The sequence below is a fragment of the Medicago truncatula genome, chromosome 1 (assembly GCF_003473485.1).
Source record: "Medicago truncatula cultivar Jemalong A17 chromosome 1, MtrunA17r5.0-ANR, whole genome shotgun sequence".
NCBI classification, from domain to species: domain Eukaryota; kingdom Viridiplantae; phylum Streptophyta; class Magnoliopsida; order Fabales; family Fabaceae; genus Medicago; species Medicago truncatula.
The window spans coordinates 3,100,247-3,119,272 of record NC_053042.1 but is presented as its reverse complement, the minus strand read 5'-3'; the positions used below and the strand labels follow the sequence as shown (position 1 = coordinate 3,119,272).

Below are 19,026 nucleotides of genomic sequence, written 5' to 3'. Positions count from 1 at the left end.
TCAGATATGCATTTTCGAAAATATGATTGTTAGACCTCAAACAAACACTTTATAAGGTGAATGTAATTCCTCTAAAAAAAGTTGATTGTAAATATGTAAGTAATGTAACATTGAAATTACTTTTTGGTGTGTTACTCATGGCACTATTTTGTTGATCCTCTCCAAAAAAAAGTGTTTGCTATTGCTAAAAGTTTCTTGATATGGCGATAAAGAGTTCATTCTTGAAGAATTAGGTACCGATCGACTTGACTTGACAACGGACAACCTATATTAGTTTTTTTTTTTTGTGTAAATAGTATACTTTGCGCTTAATTGTAGATATATTGTTGAGTTTAATAGGATCACAATCACAATTGATGATAAAAAATTTCTTTCAAAAAATTTAGAGATCTATGTAGCATTTTTATAGTTAATCAGATCAAATTATCTCACTGAAGCCTCTTGGGTTCTCAACCACTGTACTATATAATACTTAATTAATGATATTAAGTAAAGTAAAAGATTTATATTACTAAAACAACTACTTCATCCGTGTATGTAACCTTCAGATTGACTTTATTTTTGTTCCTAAATGTAACCTTATTTACAAATTAGTAGATACATTTATTATTTTTTTCTAAACATACCTCTAATTAATACTACTAACTTGTCTTGAAATATGAAAAGTCAAATTTAATACACATAAAAAAAAAACAATTTAATAATATTAACACATAAAATAAACACATTAATTGCACTAACAACTTTTCTTAATTTAAAAAAAGACGTAGGAACGGAGTAGTATATAAGAATCTTTGGTAACGTTTAAAGTTAGTTAGCATATCCTTAAATTTGTCCCGCTAAAATAAGAAAAACGTCCAAAAGTAATCCCTTGAGCATCTATGAAAACTCTGACGTCTTCTTCATGTTGCCAAAATAAGGTCACCTAAAATGAGTAAGTGCGCCTTAGTTGTATAAAGCTGGATATCAAGTTATCAACACATGTGCTCACGAAAGAAAAACAACAAAAAAAAAACACACACACACACAAACATGATGACCGGTGGACTTAACTTACATTGATTTTGATTTGTTTTTCTTTTTAAATATAATAATAACAATGTTCATTCAATTTAAATCAGTACAATATATTGATCGAGAACAAAATATTTCTAAAATCAATTAGCTAAATTTGTCAACAAACTTACAATATATGACTTTATATCATACAATAGTAAAATGCATACAAATTTAACGAAGTTTATATATATGATGAAACTAAAGTGTTGAGAATATCCAAGTTTTCAAATCTATTATGTTTGAGAAAACAAAGTCATTGTTTAATTTGCATTAGATCTTACAGGTTGGACCTTAGTTCATGCTCTTCCTCAATGCTTGAAGTTCAGGCTGTCTTCTTATAGGTCTGTTCGCCACATGCCACAATCTCTTAGATTCTATACCGAAACATAAAATGAAATCAATTTTTTATGCTATCATTCAGAGATGCATCACTATTGTATTCTTCAAGAACTCTTGTATATTAAAAATTGAGCTTTTATTTTATTTTAAATTCTTCATAAACTATATAATAGATTTTTAATATGTAAGATCAATCCTTATGTGATCCTTCAAAGATCCATGAGTGTTAAATTCTTATGGAGTTCATAAGGAATAAATAAATACAATAATGGAACCACAATATGTATATATAAGACCCTGATTCAAATTGTGAGAATTTTAACGGTATAGTTGTTCATCATCTATACAAAATTAAAACTTATCTACAAATTAAAATAGATCAAGAAAAATTACACATCTTCTTAATTGACAAGAGTCTCGTGCTAATAACTTATTACGAAAACTTCTCAAATCAAGAACAGAAATAAGAGAAAAGAGATGATTGTATTCAATAGTCAGTCATATTTATTAAAAAATTACAATGAGCATATGACAAAAGCCAATGAGTAAATGAAAAACCACTTACATCCCTATAAACTTAGCTCAGTTGACAATGACAATGCATAATATATGTAAGGTTCAATGATTAAAACCCGGCCACCAAAAAAAAAATAAAATGAAAAACAACTTACAATAGTCATACTAAAACTAATTGCTTTATATTTGATTTGTTAGAATTGATTTAAGCATTAGATAAGATTTGATTTAAATTTGAAATTGATTAAATTAATTAGATAAAAAAAGATAAAAAGAACCCACAAATATTGCATTATCCACAAAAACACCAATAATTTTGGAAGTACCGTTACCATCAAGCACCGCATATAACAAACTATTGAGACAAAATTGTTTCACAGTCTCTGCAGTTGTGATTGTGAACAACGCAAAATGGTTTCCATGGCTTCTTCCACAACATTCTTCACACCTCTTCACAATTTCAATCAAGCTAGAACAAATTCAATACCTTCAATTTCTTTGCCTTTTGTAAAATCCTCAATTCCTTCTTCAAAGTCACCTTTTTTTCAACATGGCTTTTCTCAACCAACTTCTTTCGATTTTCCTAAGGCTGTTTTGAAGTCAAGGTCTTTCTCTGTCAACGCTAGAGCTGTTACTGATAAATCCATTTATGATTTTACTGTAAAGGTATCATTTTTAATTTTCAATTTTAATGTTGTGTTAGAATTGAGTAGATTTTTTTTTTTTTTTTTTTGTGTGGTTTTTGTTGTGATAATTTGTTAAGGGTTTATCATGATAAGTGTTAATGGATAAGTTTTTTATATAACGGAAGATAAAATAAAGTTAATTGTTGTTTTCATAAGCTATTTGGGAGAACTTATAATAATTAAGCTGAAAACAGCTTATGAACATGTCATAAGTTGTTTATTATGATAGGTTTTATGGATAAGCTGTTTATATAACGGAAGATAAAATGAAGTTAAATTGTTTTTCGTATATGCTATAAGCTGTTTTCGTAAGCTATCTTGGAGAACAGGGCCCGTTTGGATTGGCTATTTTTTTTTTTTAGCTTATACAAATAAGTAAGCTTTAATGTATTATTCATAAGCTTGTCAAGGTAGTTTATGAAAAAACAGCTTATGAAGATACAATTTTCACTAGTGAGAACTTATGAATTAACATAAAAGCTTATTTATTGTCATAAGCTGTTTTCGTGAATTCTCCCAGACAGTCTCACAATGTTTATGCTAGTAGATGAGTGCAGATAAGCCAATCGAAACAGGCATATAGTTTTGTTTAACGGAGGAACCCTTTTTTGGAATTGAAGAAAAAAATGTTAATTTATTTGTTATAAGATGATCATACTATTATTATGTGGTGCAGGATATTGATAAGAAGGATGTGCCTCTTAGCAAATTCAAGGGGAAGGTTCTTTTGATTGTTAATGTTGCTTCAAGATGGTATGTATTATTATTCACTTTATATTTGTGGTCGGCCCTTTTTTTTTCAATTGTAATGTTCGGGAGGGATTTGCAATTTAGAACCATCACTTTCTCACTCCTCTAATGTAAGACATCAAATTCCCCTTAGTTACACACACCTCTAGTTTGTTATACAAAAATAGAGTCGGTGACTTTGTGTGTGACTTGATGAGAGCATGAATTTGGTGTCACTTATCCAACAAGTTAGAGTGGTGAGTCTTCATTCAAGTATGCTCTATTTAAGCATACTTGAGGAGAGATAAGTCAGTTTCTCCTGCTATTTGAAAAGGTCTAATCAAATAACTTGAAAGTTATGTCAAAGTTTATGGTGAGTTACGTTTCTATTGAATGGTTTCCTTTGAATGGCAGCGGTTTGACATCATCAAACTACACGGAACTCTCACACTTATATGAAAATTTTAAAGACAAAGGTACGTTACTTATGGATCATAGTTATTTGTTTATATTTCTTATATTTTTTATTTTGACTATTGGTCACTACCTGTTATCTGGATCTTGTACCCTTCCTTCCTATCGAAACATTTCTCTATAGGCTAAACATATCTTTATATGGAAAGCTATTGGTTATGCTTGTAAAGCACATGTCCATTTTAACCAACGGGGTTGAGTCTAGCAGATGTGCTAGTCCCCCCAATTGACAAACACATTTTGAATCTTCACTGGAAGAGATGCTCGTATTAGTGTCTAATCGTGTCTCAAATAGGATTGGCTTCTGTATAAGGATATCCTGGGGAAACCTCAAATAAAAAATGCATGTGTTTTCGTGGGTAATGCTATATGCAATTTATACAGACTACCTATCTTGCTTTATTTCCACCATTTGCAATTTAGGATATTAACTTGTCTGACACTAGTATTGTTATTCTCATTCCCCTGCTTTCTGTTTGGCATTTAACGGTGTTTGTTGTGGAGATGGAAAACATAAAAGTGAAAAATTAGGCAGGGGGTAAAGTGAACTAATGAAGAAGATGGAAAACTTTTCATTTTACCTTGTTTTGTTTTGTAATTTGGGGCTGAGAAGCTATTTGTTTGCAGCTTTCTGAGAGCTTTTTAATAGGAAAACAATTTCCCCCCTAAAAGTAACTGAACAAAAATGTGCATAGTTGCATTCTGATTACAATTTTGGTGTTGAAGAATTTGCTAAAGGATAGATAGACTAATGTAAGGAGCATATCAGGGTCACTATATGGTGGAACATGAGTGAGCTCTTGCTGGAAAATTAAATTTTTTCCAAATGATAGATTCAAAAGTGACTGAAATTTGATTTTCTACTTTGTTGTTTCTCTTTGAACACGGCTTTCAGATTTTTAGTTCAAAAAACATTTTTGTACGAGCCACACATTTTTATTGTCCTTGTGCATTTTCTTTCCAGGTTTGGAGGTTCTAGCTTTCCCTTGCAATCAATTTGGCATGCAGGAGCCTGGATCAAATGAAGAAATTAAGAAATTCGCTTGCACTAGGTTCAAAGCAGAATTTCCAATTTTCGATAAGGTTCGATAATGTTTCTTTATCTAGTAGTTCAGAATAGATTACATGTGAGTAAACCAAGTACTGAAGTTTTGTAAAACAGGTTGATGTAAATGGACCATTTACTGCTCCAGTATACCAGTTTCTGAAGTCAAGTTCTGGAGGGTTTTTTGGTGATCTTGTCAAGTGGAATTTTGAGAAATTCTTGGTTGATAAAAATGGTAAAGTTGTTGAACGATACCCACCAACAACCTCTCCTTTTCAAATTGAGGTATGTTAAACTTTCCAACAGCATCAAAAGTCTAGCTTCTAATTTTTACGGTGGCAATGAATTATTAACTAGTTAGGTACCTCCTCAAGTATGTCAATGTGATTTTCCGGACAAAATTGAAGATGAGAGTAATACATCTTTAGTGGTGTTTTAAGCTAAAAGAAAATGTTCAGAAAACTGTCTTTGAGCTGATTTTAAGCTGTATTTGATTATATCGGAAAATTTAGCTCTGAAGATTCACTATCGAAATTTTGTGCTGAAAATTCTGACGCTAAAATTAAGTGTTTAAAAATTCTCTCATTTAAATTCAAGTAGTTTCTCACTCACGTAAATTTTTAGTACATATAAAACAAATATATAGTATTATTTTCAGCACAGCTGAATTTTGAAATTAGCCCTATATATGATAGTCAAGACAACAAGTTATTTAATAAAGTTACACTGATTAATACCTCTGCCACTCATATGTATCATAAATGAAGCTTTTACTGGCAAGGGACAAACAATTGAGGCTTTAGTGAAGAAGAAAATGAGTTGTTCTTAGGTACTAACAAATTGTTGATATGGCGTATAGTTTCTTATTTGAATAACTTGGTATGGTATGTATGATATGGTATCATTGTATGTCAGTATGTGAGAGTAAGGATAATAGTATGTATGACTAAGGTTGACTTTAAGAGTTGACTTGAACATAACACTTATATGATAAACACTTAGTTAAGCAGTTTGCCTGTTTTCACTAAACTTAATTAATTAAGGGCTTCAGCATACCAGTTTTCACTCTACCAGAGTCTGATGTAAATTGCCATTGATTTGTTGAGTTGGTTATACTCTACCAAAGCCAACAATATCACCAGATCAAGCTTCCACATTGGATTTCTTTTTGCAATTACAAGAAACTATATTGGTTCATAAATAATATAAGGGGATTTCTTATTGCAATAACAAGAAACTATAATGATAATGTATCCACGATTAATATCCGTATACTATGGACTTCCTAAAACATTTTATGCTTAATCTGATCTACCCCGTTTCACATCTTTGCAGAAGGATATCCAGAAGTTACTTGCTGCGTGAATATTCAGGAATGAGCAAAATCAGAGCCATGCTTGATACTTCCACAAGGAGTTAAATTTTATTACAAACAATAAACACAACTATTATGTAAATTCGTTTGGTGTCTTCACTAACCTATTTACCACTATACTATAGAGAAAGAAACAAAAAGTACTATGTTTTATCACTAATGGGAAAGTGTTCATATATGGCTAGAATATTCGTAAAATTTCGGACTTAAATTTTTTTAACATTATATTTCAATTTCCTTCAAACTTTTGAATATAAATATTTTAGAAAGAAAAGTTTACAGCAGACCCAAAAAAACTACCTGCTTCAATGAAGAATACCTTTCCTTTTCTATATATTACTATATCCTCTTTTCCAGGATCCTATCTTCTCCTTTTGATTCTTTAATCTTTCTTTTTTAAGTTTCAACCAGAGCTAAATTTATTTACATAAATATTTGGTCGATGGTCCTTATCAGTTTGTGAATTTATTAAATTTGATTTGGTTGCTTTGTTAATTCAAGACAATAGCTGCCAACTTCCTTTGAATTCAATATTTATGTAATTCAGAAACGTAACAAATCCGTGGGAAAGGGATAATCTGCCTAACAAGAAATAAACACATCCCCATGACTTAAGAGTTGGACCAGACTCCTCAACAACTTGTGCACTTGTTTTACTCTGACTTTTTGTTTATGATGACTGGTTGCATACCAATTAAAGTTGTGTGGAGCTTTACTGGTTTGACTAGCATATATCCATGCTTTCTTTTATTTTTATAGGAGAAAAATTATATTAAAAAGATAAAACACATCATGCAAGCAAGGTCATTAAAGATTACCATTGTTATCCAAAATTTATAATGAAATTAAGTATAATCTAGTAATTGTGAAATTTCAACTATAACCACATTGTACCACTATCCATCCAAGAATTTACCTAAATAAGAACAACAATGATATTTAAGCACTCGTTCTTTCTACCTTTATTAGACATTCTAAACCTATAACATTTTAATATTAAAATATAATGATATAGAATTTCGGTTATACTTTTAAACACTTTATTATTTTTTTTTCTTTCTATTTCTCTTACTAAATGATTCACCAATTTATTTATGAGGTCTTTTTCTCCCATCCCTATATATCTCAAACAAACATTTTCCAAATAAAAAAAATACTCCAAGTTGCATAGTATTTACTAACTTTGAGTCCAACCACACTCCCTCCCAAATTCAACGATCTGTTAAGAGTTCAAGTCAAACCAAACCTTCCATCTCCAAGATCCATTTCCACAACATGACTATACAATAACACAAACACAAACACATAATCAACAAATCAAACCCAACCATGTCAACACAACAAGATTCAACAACAACAATAACAAAAACAAACAACAAAAATCCATTGTTATCAATCCTAACAGAACCAATAGAATGGCTAACAATGTTAACAAACAACCTAAACCCAACATTCATAGCAGGAATATTCCTAGTATATGGTATAGGCCAAGGTTTCACAGGCTCACTCTTCAAACTAGTCACTGATTACTATTGGAAAGACGTTCAAAAACTCCAACCTTCAACAGTTCAACTCTACGTAGGAATATACTTCATACCATGGATTCTAAAACCTATCTGGGGAATTCTAACCGATGCTTTTCCGATATTGGGATATCGTCGGAGGCCTTATTTTGTCGTTGCTGGAGTTGTTGGGACGGTGTCTGCTACGATTGTTGCGGTGGGAGGTGAGGTGAGTGTGGTTGCTGCGTTGATGTGTTTTGTTGGTGTGAGTGCTAGTCTTGCTATTGCTGATGTTACTATCGATGCTTGTATTGCAAGGAATAGTATTGAGGTTCCTGGTTTGGCTCCTGATTTGCAGAGTTTGTGTGGGTTTTGTTCTGGTTCTGGTGCTCTTCTTGGTTATCTTGCTAGTGGTTTCTTTGTTCATCATCTTGGTCCTCAGGTTTGTTTTTCTATTTTGTATGTTTAATTGTAATTGTACTAAAATTAGCTTTGATATGCTATCAACACTTTTTTATTTGATAAATAGAATGTTTAGGTTAGTCATGTCGAAAGTCTCAAGGCTCAGAGAGTGCTTATAAGTAATTGCATTTTGCTCTTCAAAAAGGTTCTCATATCGGTGGCTTATTTGAGCTAATGTTCTTGAGAGATATGAGCTTAGCTATCAATAATTTGAATCATGGTTTTAGTTTTTAGGATTGGAGTTGAGCAATTTGGTTGATGAGATTGATGTAATTATAAAATGATTCAATTGAAAATCTTTGATCATGTTAATCATTTTTTAGGTTTATGAAATTAGTTCTGAGATTGTATAGAATGGACTGTGATTGAAGGTTTTCAATTTCATGGATTATTGCTTCAAAATTTTGTTTAGTTCAAAAACTAAATTGTTATGTTCCTTCAGATTTTGTGGACTAAATTGGTGATTCTCTGGAAAGTTTAATCTTTACAGCAGTTCTTTCACTAAATTGCTCTTATACTGTAATGTCTGATGAGTGGAATGCTTCTGTTGTTATTTTAGGGGTCGCTTGGTCTTATGGCGGTTTTTCCTGCTTTGACAATTGTTCTGGGTTTTGTGATCTATGAAAAGAGAACTACTGGCTTGCATAATGAAAAGAAGAAGGTTAGTAAATTTTCTATCTATTTTCCCATATCGTAAACCTATTTGCACAAAGTGATATCGGTTACATGATTCAACACATATCATAATGTTCTGTCATAAGTTTTTTTCTTCTTAATATTAGTTAGTTAATGATAAATTGGCTGATTAAAAACATTTTGTAGGGGGTAGTGGAAAATGTAGGAACGACAATTCGAAGCATGTACAAAACAATAAAGTATCCTCAAGCATGGAAGCCTTCTCTTTACATGTTCCTTTCCCTTGCTCTTAATGTAACCACTCATGAAGGCCATTTTTACTGGTATACTGATTCGAAAGTCGGCCCTGCATTCTCTCAGGTACCTCTCATATTTTGGGAAATTGATTCTTTACAGTCAGTAGTCATCAAACAGTCAAGACTTATTTACTGAACTCGCATTTTGTATTCAATTGCCTATATTGGTTACCGGCAGTGACTACTGGGATTTCTGACTGCAGGCAATCTCAATCCCATATTTTGTTTGCAGATGAATAGAGATCTGTTTAGTTAAACACCTCAATTAAGCGCTAAGCGCCTATCGCATGAGTACTTATGTTTAGGCTATTCTGCAACAAAAGATAAATAAAGTCAACTGTTTTCATATAAACCATAAGCTGTTTTCACAAGTTATTTTGGAGAGCGTATATAAATAAGGCGAAAACAAATTATGCACATGTCAGAGAAATATATTCTCTGTCATTAGTATCTAGTAACTGCAGTCTGCAGTTAAGATCTCAGCTATTGATGAACATCAGATGGTAGAGATCAATGTACTGAACTTACTTTGTATGCAATTGCTTAGGTTAGGTAACTGTTGTGATTAATGGGATTTCTGAATACAGGCAATTACAGTCCCATATTTTGTTTATAGATGACTAAAGACGTGTTTGGATTGAGTTATTTGAACTTATCTTTTGACATAAACGCTTGTGGAAACTGTTTAGGAGAGTTTATAGAAATAGTTATGCCATGTCCATAAGACGTTTTCAGCTTATTTCCGTACGTTCTTGAAGGTAGGTAACGAAAACATCTTATAGTTTATATAAAAACAATTTGACATTATTTTATCTTTTGTTGTAGAATAACCTATACATAAGTACTTGTATGTTAAAAATGCTTAACTAAGCTGTTTATCCAAACAGAATAAAAAGGTGGACAATATTTTCAAGACCATTTTTTTTCTTATAGAATTTAGTTTCCTTCCTTTGAATATGCAGGAGTTTGTTGGTATAATCTATGCAATTGGAGCAGTGGCTTCAATAATAGGAGTTCTAATCTACCACAAGTATCTAAAAAACTACACATTCAGAAACTTAGTATTCTATGCACAACTCCTATATGCAATATCAGGTCTATTGGACTTAATCTTCATTCTACGTTGGAATTTGAAAATTGGAATCCCTGACTACTTTTTTGTTGTGATTGAAGATGCTGCTATAAGAATCACAGGCAAAATAAGGTGGATGCCTATGATGGTACTAAGCACAAAATTATGTCCATTAGGAATTGAAGGAACGTTTTTTGCTTTGTTAATGTGTATTGATAGCATTGGTGGCCTTATATCAAAATGGGGTGGAGGGTTACTTCTACGTGCCCTTCATGTTACTAGAACTGATTTTACTAACCTATGGTTGGCTGTTCTTTTAAGAGACATTCTTAGATTTATTACACTTATTTTGGTTTTTCTTGTTCCTAATGTTGGGCCTTATGAGGAGTTGATTTCTTCTGAGGTTTGTGAAATGAGTAAGAGTGACGATATTGATGAAGAAACCTTGGAGCTTGTTCCTTTAAATGCCAAAACTGAAGTTTAGAGAAATTTTATGTTACACATGTTTACCACTATATGCAGTTACATCAACATGCATATACTTGCAAGATTTTTGTATAAGATTCTTGTATAGATTATGTTTATTAACATTTAACAGGAATGGTATACACGAAAATTATTTACTTTGGATTTTTTTTAATCATATATAGAAGTTTCTGTCTGTGCTTATTCTATCAAATAATCCCCCTAAAAATTGGTATAGTTACTACTGAAGTACTTACCCTTTCATTTTTAAGAATATCGAATGTATAAACTTTTCAGCAAGTTTTTCTTTTTTTTTTTTTTTTTTTTTTTTTTTTTTTTTATTGTCAAGGGAAGTTGATGAAATAACAGTAATGATTCTTACCACTAATCACTGATTAAGCCATGTTTAATTAACTAAGGGATATTAAGTTGGGAGATTCTTTTCCTACCCCTCACCCTCAGTGTCACTTCAGCAGTATATATTTTTCAAAAGAACACAATTTGATTTAGACACATTGGGAAAGAAAAGCTCTTGATTATGTTTGAAGGTTGCTCAACCCTTAAAAAAGGTTGTTCGAAAGATAGACTCCGATGAAAAAAGTCGATCGAAATATTTATTCAACACCTCCTTCCTCTTCAAATTAATATTAACATCCCTTATTTTCTTCTTATTTTAGTAAAAGAGGCTTTCCTCTTGATTGGAAATGATCTTTGGTTATATGAGACAATAGAAACTTTTAAGGTTTTTTATAACTACAATTAACAAAGTGTATCATTCAACTTAACTACAATTAACAAGATAATTTTATTAAATGATATTAATTTAACCTTCAAAATAAAAACAATTAAACATCTCCTTAAAAGTCTATTAATGGAAAGTAATTAGATAGAAATTTATAATTAAACATGAATAAAAAATCTTGATTAAAGCTCTAAACGAAAAGCATATGCTTAATAAAAAAATGTGGTTGACTTGACCCATGTGATGTATTGTAAGTAAACCCTAAACCTCAGTCGAATAAGATTTGGGGGAAAAAAGTCGAAATTGCCACTGTATGGGGTCTTGTCTTGTCTGATTCGAGTGAAGTGCGGCCATTACAAAAACTATACAACACGAAAGAGACTGATTCATAGTACCATCTTCTTCTTCTGTTATGGTAAGAGTTTTCCTGAATCAATTCTCTGAAATTTCAAATTAGGTCTTTCTTCATCGCTAATCACTTGTTAATTGCAGGCTAATAGGAATCATCACACGATTATTCTACTTCAAACTTCTCACCACAGAGCTACCAGAACTTTCATGGATTTTGACTCCATCTCTCTAGCTATCGATGGTAATTTATCACTTCACTTTCATCATTTAGGTTTTGCTAATGAATTTGTGAAAAGCAATTCACTGAATCAGTTCTAGTTCAAAATAAGATCCGATAAACTAATATATCTAATCTGCCAAGCATGCATTTGGTGCATTAGTTTGGCTTTCTCTATTTCCCTTTTAGCCAATGACTTTGGATTGTGGAATTTCGCAGAGGAAGAATAAATGATGTAGTTGATGCTAGTAAAGTGCATTATCATCAAGAATATATGCTTTTCATTATTTTGGGGATCGCATACTATAGGGTGCCTAGAGAAATATCGCAGATTAGATGAGTAGACTTATGAAAACCCAAATAAGGAGAACAAATTAGATGTATAGTAGTCTAATAGTTAGAGGTAGAGGAAAGACTAGAGAAACTGTAGGTTAAACCGTTCAAAATTAACGTGGTTTGCTTTAGACATGATTTATGATTGGGAGTTATAATTTAGTTTGATACCCCACTTTGTGAGAAAAGCCTTTCATTTTCGTTTTCTTACTTCGATATTGAAAAAAGTGTTTTTAATTATTGCAGAAGCTCAATGCCGCGTTATAATGCTTTCTTTTTTAGATAGATGGTAAATGATGGGATTTATTAGTTATGGCTGAATGAGGTGGTTTAGTCTCATAAAGTCCATCAACTATGTCTTGGTGTTTATTTTGACAGTCTATAAGAAGTTTGAACATCAAACATATTGTCTCAATATGTGAATATTTTGATGATTCATCGCTTCACGGTGATATAGGACAATACATCTAGAAATTATTTTTGAGGTTGTTAACAGGGAAGATAGCGTGTCGCCACCATTGTGCCCAACAATACATGTCTCTATCCGGGATTTACATCCTATATTAGCGTGGGACCCCTTCCCGGACCCTGCGTATGTAGAAGCTATTGTGCACCGGGCTTACCTTTATTCTTTGTTGATACTTTGTATGTTTTCATCATCAGCATTAAATAGAGGTTTTAATCGTGTGTTTTTACAGGCATATGTGGACTGTATGAAAGGAAACTGAAGGACTTGAATCCAGCCGTCAGAAATATCTCTTATGATATTATGGATCTCTACAACTTCATAGACGGTCTTGCAGACATGAGTGCTCTAGTGTATGTCTCTCTCTCTAAAATCTATGCATGCATAGGTCTTTAATTTAGATCTATCTGTTAGTACACATAGTATGTATATTATTTGTCTGTGTTTTATGATTTTCCAAAAAATAATAAGTATGTATATTATTTGTCTGTGTTTTATGATTTTCCAAAAAATAATAAAATTGTACTCTGAAAAGACAACAACAACAACCAAGCCTTATCCCACCAAGTGGAGTCGGCTATACTCTGAAAAGAGAAGAGAAAAAATTGATGTTAGAGAAAAAGTGAGGTGAGAGAGGATATACTAATGCTTTGAGCTTTTCATGGTTCAAGAATAAGTTTTTCTTATTAAGTCGTTGCTTGCTCATATCTTGTTGAATTTGTAATAGATATATGATTTGACTGTATTTTCTGATTTTAAAAAAATATTTAAATTATATTCGGTGAAAACAAAAGAGGAAAAAGTAAATGGTAAAGGAAAGGCAAGAGAGGATATACTGATGATTTGAGCTTTCCATGATTCAGGAATAAGTTATTTATTCAGTAATTGCGTGCTCATTTCTCATAGAATTTTATGCTGAGCTAGTATTGGACTGTTCTGTTTAAAACACTGCAATTTGGATCAAGGAAAATAAAAACTTAACTGCCTCTCTGTTGGTAAAGCTAATGTAGACTGACATTATTTTTCTCCATGAATCAAATGAAAATTAAGAGTATGGGTGAGAACATTGGTAGCAATTATGAGTTTGAAAGAGGTCTTAAACCCTTGAAGGAGTAATGTGTTGGAGTTGCACTGGTTTGTAACTCCCTTTACCTTGCCCCCTCTCCAGATTCCTCTTCTTTACCTGGAGTTAAGGACATAATGAATTGATCATTTGCTGTGTCATAAGTTTGCTTTACCTGTTGTAATTTGCTGTGTCATAACTGTCTGCGATTGCTCTTTTATATATTGGGCTTTCTTTGTGCATGTGTGGTTTGCCTTGGAATTGGTTAAGGACCAGTTGGTTGTTCTTTACTTGCAGTTATGATGGTTCAAAGCATGCTTACTTTCCCTATGATCGAGAGTGGATTAAGGAACGAACCTTTCAACATTTGAAGAAATTGGCACGTTGATTTATCGCCAAAATTTTAGCAATTAAATGTAAAGAAAATCACCAAGGGAAGAACTTGTCTGTTATGTCGGCTATACTCCCGATGGCTATGTTGCTTGATATGATTATTGCACATACTGCAAGCAGTTTTTATATATTATATAATATATCAATAGCTAGTGCTACTGAAGTTTCAGAAACAAATGACTATTGGCAATTGGCATGGCTTACTTTATCCTTGTAATTTGTCAAGTGTTCTATGGCTAGCAGACTTTGCCTTGTTAAACAAATCCTTATCTTGTACTATTTAGCTGTAAATTGCACTGTTTATTTACCTATCCTAACATCTATAACTAAAAAGGACATGCAAATGCATTTTCTTATCTGGCATGACTTATTTGCTTTGTGGTGGAGGTGAGTTGATTATAGTTGAGGCAGTAAGTGCATATAGGAAATTAAGGTTTTAATGTGTTTATAGTTAGTATAGTAGCTTTCGGTTTTTGTCGCAACTTCACAAGTCTTTCTCTTTCCATTTGATTCATTTTTTCCTGAGGATTTTTAATCATTAGCTTTTGATTGGTCTGTTGTAACTGATGGAAAGACCAGTGACTAGTGTCACATGTTAAAACTTGTTCACCTTGTTTGTCACTCATACTTCACCATCCTCTTCATCTTCATCTTCCTCTTTTTGGACACTTATCCTTTTTCCCTCCCCTTATCCGGGTGATATTGGATCCAATTGCAGTGGTGCCAGTACCATGCCTTGGCAAAATCTATCCTCTGAACTTGTGTATTTTCTTTTATGTTTTCTCTTTAATGTAAGTGTAAGATCATTTTATTTTAAAATTGGGGTCAATGTTTCTTGTATTGTATAGGTAGGACCAGGTTGTTACATCCAAATGCTTTTTCAACATTTGTTGAAGTCTGTCCAAAAAATGGGAGGAGAAATGCCCACATCAGTATAAATCTCTATCATTTTACCTGTCTCTCAAGTTTGTCTTCCTTTACCTTCAATATTGGTAATAGGCTACTGCACATTTGCTGATTCTTACTGATTCTGTAGAAGCCATTTCATTGAACGGTGTTGATTCATTTTCTTCAGTATACTAGAAATCAGAATTTACATTACGAGGGCCAGTAATGTCCCCACTCTCTTGTGCATTTGATACAAATAGTTGGACCTTCCTTTTACATTTTCTATGATTTGAGTTGAAATTCAAAATTTGAACTATGATAGTATGATTTAAGTTGAAATTTATAGTGTTTCATTAGCTTATCCATCCTAAAAAAAGTCATCTAACTGTGCTGCTAGATTCCAAGGCAGTCGTGACACTCCAAAGGATGCACTGAATGTTCACTCCAAAATATCATCCACGTATCCTATTTTTATCCTTTATAGTAGTAGCAACTTGCATGCCATGAGGTGGCTACACCAACTACCCTTTTATTTTATTTTATTTTATTTTTTGGTATATTTATTTATTTTATTATTTTATAAAAAGGGTGACATGAGAGTACATGTTTACCAACCAGCATGAGCTGCCATTAACCGATTTGACTAAAATTATAGTATTACGGTTCTTTCTTTCAAAATCAAAAACATCATTGTTTAAACTTTACCATGATACTTCAATTCTTCAATTCAAATTTTGACCAGTATACTACTTAATACCATGATGTATTTTAACCACGTTTATTTAGAAAATTCAGCCGTTATTTTTAAACATACGCTCTCTTCTTTAGATTGGTTTCCAATTTTTCAAAAAAATTCTAAGTAAGCACTATATCAAATGATTAAAGATTGGAGATGAATTTCCGCGAGTTATCCATTGTCAGAAGCCACTTGAAACTTTGGAAAACGTTTGACCCAAAAAAACTTGAAAAGCAGCCCTAAATTGAAAAATATTATAAAAAAATGTAAATTAGTTGGAGAAAATGGTGATAAAGTGGCAAAATATTGGAATGGAGTACTTTTAGGCTAGTTGCACATATATACTACTCATAGTATGATCCAAGTTGGGCATTTTAGTATTACTCCCTTTTTTTAATCATATCATTGGCTAAAACCAAATCATTTCTTACACCAATGTAGTACTGAATTTTATTTAAAAAATGTTTGGTGTAAAAAAAAATTCAAAACACTACAACGACAATACGAGAGATAAAGAAATAGAGAGAATGATACGATAAATATCATATTGAATGAGTGTATAAAAATAAGAGTTGTATAGTTGATTTATTTTATATAATCAACCATGACAAATTCATACATTATAAAAATGAAATATACATTCATTTCTGTTTATACATAATCGGCACACAAAACCAAGATAAAATGAAGTCATAATATTGTCAAAGAAAAACTCTTCCGCACACAGTAATAGAATCTTATAATACTATAGCCACCCATTTTAGTCTATAGTTTTTCTCTGTACTTATCTTCAATTATATATACTATACTCACCACTCACATGTATTATAGCTGCAACTTGCATGCCAGCATTTCTTTAGCACATAAAAAAAACCTTAGTAGCAAACATTCTAAGTTTTTTCAATTGTAAAAGAAAAAAGAAAAAAAAAACCAAACAACCATGTTGAATTCTCCTTCATCTTGTTCCTCAAACATCATTAATCAGTCCAAAAATATCCTTGTTCTTTTTTCACTACTCCTTGTTCTCTCTTACCTTCCAAAAACAAACTCACTTTTGTTCAACATAACAAACTTTGATGATCCAACAGTTGCATCAAACATGTCATACCAAGGTGATGGAAAATCCACCAATGGTTCCATTGATCTCAACAAAGTAAGTTACCTTTTCCGTGTAGGAAGAGCATTCTATTCACAACCTTTACATTTATGGGACAAAAAAACCAACACTCTCACAAGTTTCACCACACGTTTTTCTTTTACAATTGATAAACTAAATGACACTACATACGGTGATGGTTTTGTGTTTTACTTGGCACCTTTAGGTTATCAAATACCACCTAATTCAGCTGGTGGTGTTTATGGTCTTTTTAATGCTACTACTAATAGTAACTTTGTTATGAACTATGTTGTTGGTGTTGAGTTTGATACTTTTGTTGGTCCCACTGATCCACCAATGAAACATGTTGGTATTGATGATAATGCTTTGACTTCTGTTGCTTTTGGGAAATTTGATATTGATAAGAATCTTGGTAGGGTATGTTATGTTTTGATTGATTATAATTCTGATGAGAAGATGTTGGAAGTTTTTTGGTCTTTTAAGGGAAGGTTTGTGAAAGGTGATGGAAGTTATGGGAATTCTTCAATTTCTTATCAAATTGATCTTATGAAGAAGTTGCCTGAATTTGTTAATATTGGATTTTCGGCTTCAACAGGTCTTTCTACCGAAAGTAATGTTATTCATTCGTGGGAGTTCAGTTCGAATCTGGAGGATTCAAACTCTACCACGAGTTTGGTGGAGGGAAATGATGGAAAAGGGTCGTTGAAAACGGTTATTGTTGTCGTTGCTGTGATTGTTCCGGTTATTTTGGTATTTTTGATAGCCAGTATTGTTGGTTGGGTGATAGTGAAGAGGAAAAGGAAGAATTGTGATGAAGGGCTTGATGAATATGGTATACCATTTCCGAAGAAATTTGATTTGGATAAAGCAACAATACCTAGAAGATTTGAATATAGTGAATTAGTTGCAGCTACTAATGGTTTTGATGATGATAGAATGCTTGGAAGAGGAGGATATGGACAAGTTTACAAAGGTGCTTTGAGTTATTTAGGAAAGATTGTTGCTGTGAAGAGGATTTTTGCCGATTTTGAGAATTCAGAAAGAGTTTTCATCAATGAGGTTAGGATTATAAGCCGTTTGATACATAGAAACTTGGTTCAATTTATTGGTTGGTGTCATGAACAAGATGAGTTACTTTTGGTTTTTGAGTACATGCCTAATGGAAGCCTTGACACACATTTGTTTGGTGACAAGAAAAGTTTGGCTTGGGAAGTAAGGTACAAGGTTGCATTAGGTGTCGCGAACGCGCTTCGTTACCTTCATGACGATGCTGAGCAATGTGTTCTTCATCGGGATATTAAGTCAGCTAATGTGTTGCTGGACACTGATTTCAGCACAAAACTCGGTGATTTCGGGATGGCGAAACTAGTTGATCCAATGTTGAGGACTCAAAGAACAGATGTAGTCGGAACATATGGTTATTTAGCACCTGAATATATCAATGGAGGAAGGGCTAGTAAAGAATCTGACATGTATAGTTTTGGAATTGTTGCTTTGGAGCTAGCAACTGGGAGAAGGTTTTTTCAAGATGGTGACTTTCATGTTCCTTTGATGAATTGGGTTTGGGGACTTTATGTGGAAGGAAATCTTATGTGTGCTGCTGATGAAAAATTGAATATGGAGTTTGATGTTAGTGAAATGAAGAGTTTGCTTATTGTAGGGTTATGGTGTACTCATTCAAATGATAAAGAAAGACCTAAGGCTTATGAAGTAATTAAGGTTCTTCAACTTGAAATGGCATTACCTGAACTTCCACTTGATATGCATGATCGTGCTCCTCCTATTGTACCTTTTAGGCAATCCAATGGTCCCTCAATGGCACCACCTATGACTAACAGTCTTATTACTTCTGGAAGATAGTTCAATACTTTTACGAGTTTACGAGTCGAGTCTTTTTGTGGATGGAAGTTATGGTTTTTTATGTGGAATTGAATTCATTCTATTTCTGTATATTTGATTTCTTTCTGTGACAAAATTGTTGGCTATTTGAATACTGCAATATCTTGCTTGTGTAAGATTTTGGAACATTTCAACAAAAAGAAATGACAAATTTACCTTTTCTAT

General features: G+C 32.4%; 4 protein-coding genes across 4 annotated transcripts; all 4 read left to right on the top strand.

Moving 5' to 3' along the window:
- The first annotated feature begins 2,222 nt into the window (after positions 1-2,222).
- On the top strand, positions 2,223-6,421 carry LOC11432980 (phospholipid hydroperoxide glutathione peroxidase, chloroplastic). Its single transcript, XM_003588826.4, has 6 exons — positions 2,223-2,580; positions 3,277-3,353; positions 3,744-3,805; positions 4,768-4,886; positions 4,966-5,133; positions 6,184-6,421. The coding sequence occupies exons 1-6, from the start codon at positions 2,326-2,328 to the stop codon at positions 6,211-6,213; spliced, it is 711 nt and encodes a 236-aa protein (XP_003588874.1). The 5' UTR covers positions 2,223-2,325; the 3' UTR covers positions 6,214-6,421.
- Positions 6,422-7,303: 882 nt separating this feature from the next.
- LOC11425795 (probable folate-biopterin transporter 6) lies at positions 7,304-10,831 on the top strand. The gene is made up of 4 exons (XM_024775283.2): positions 7,304-8,167; positions 8,747-8,848; positions 9,010-9,183; positions 10,082-10,831. The coding sequence occupies exons 1-4, from the start codon at positions 7,553-7,555 to the stop codon at positions 10,673-10,675; spliced, it is 1,485 nt and encodes a 494-aa protein (XP_024631051.2). The 5' UTR covers positions 7,304-7,552; the 3' UTR covers positions 10,676-10,831.
- Positions 10,832-11,641: 810 nt separating this feature from the next.
- LOC11432981 (enhancer of rudimentary homolog) lies at positions 11,642-14,577 on the top strand. Its single transcript, XM_003588828.3, has 4 exons — positions 11,642-11,813; positions 11,891-11,990; positions 12,998-13,118; positions 14,126-14,577. Exons 1-4 carry the CDS (start codon positions 11,811-11,813, stop codon positions 14,214-14,216), a joined length of 315 nt encoding a protein of 104 aa, XP_003588876.1. The 5' UTR covers positions 11,642-11,810; the 3' UTR covers positions 14,217-14,577.
- A 2,100-nt stretch (positions 14,578-16,677) lies between these two features.
- Positions 16,678-19,025, top strand: LOC11435389 (L-type lectin-domain containing receptor kinase IX.1). Its single transcript, XM_003588829.4, has one exon. The coding sequence runs from the start codon at positions 16,786-16,788 to the stop codon at positions 18,820-18,822; it is 2,037 nt and encodes a 678-aa protein (XP_003588877.1). The 5' UTR covers positions 16,678-16,785; the 3' UTR covers positions 18,823-19,025.
- Position 19,026: the final 1 nt, after the last annotated feature.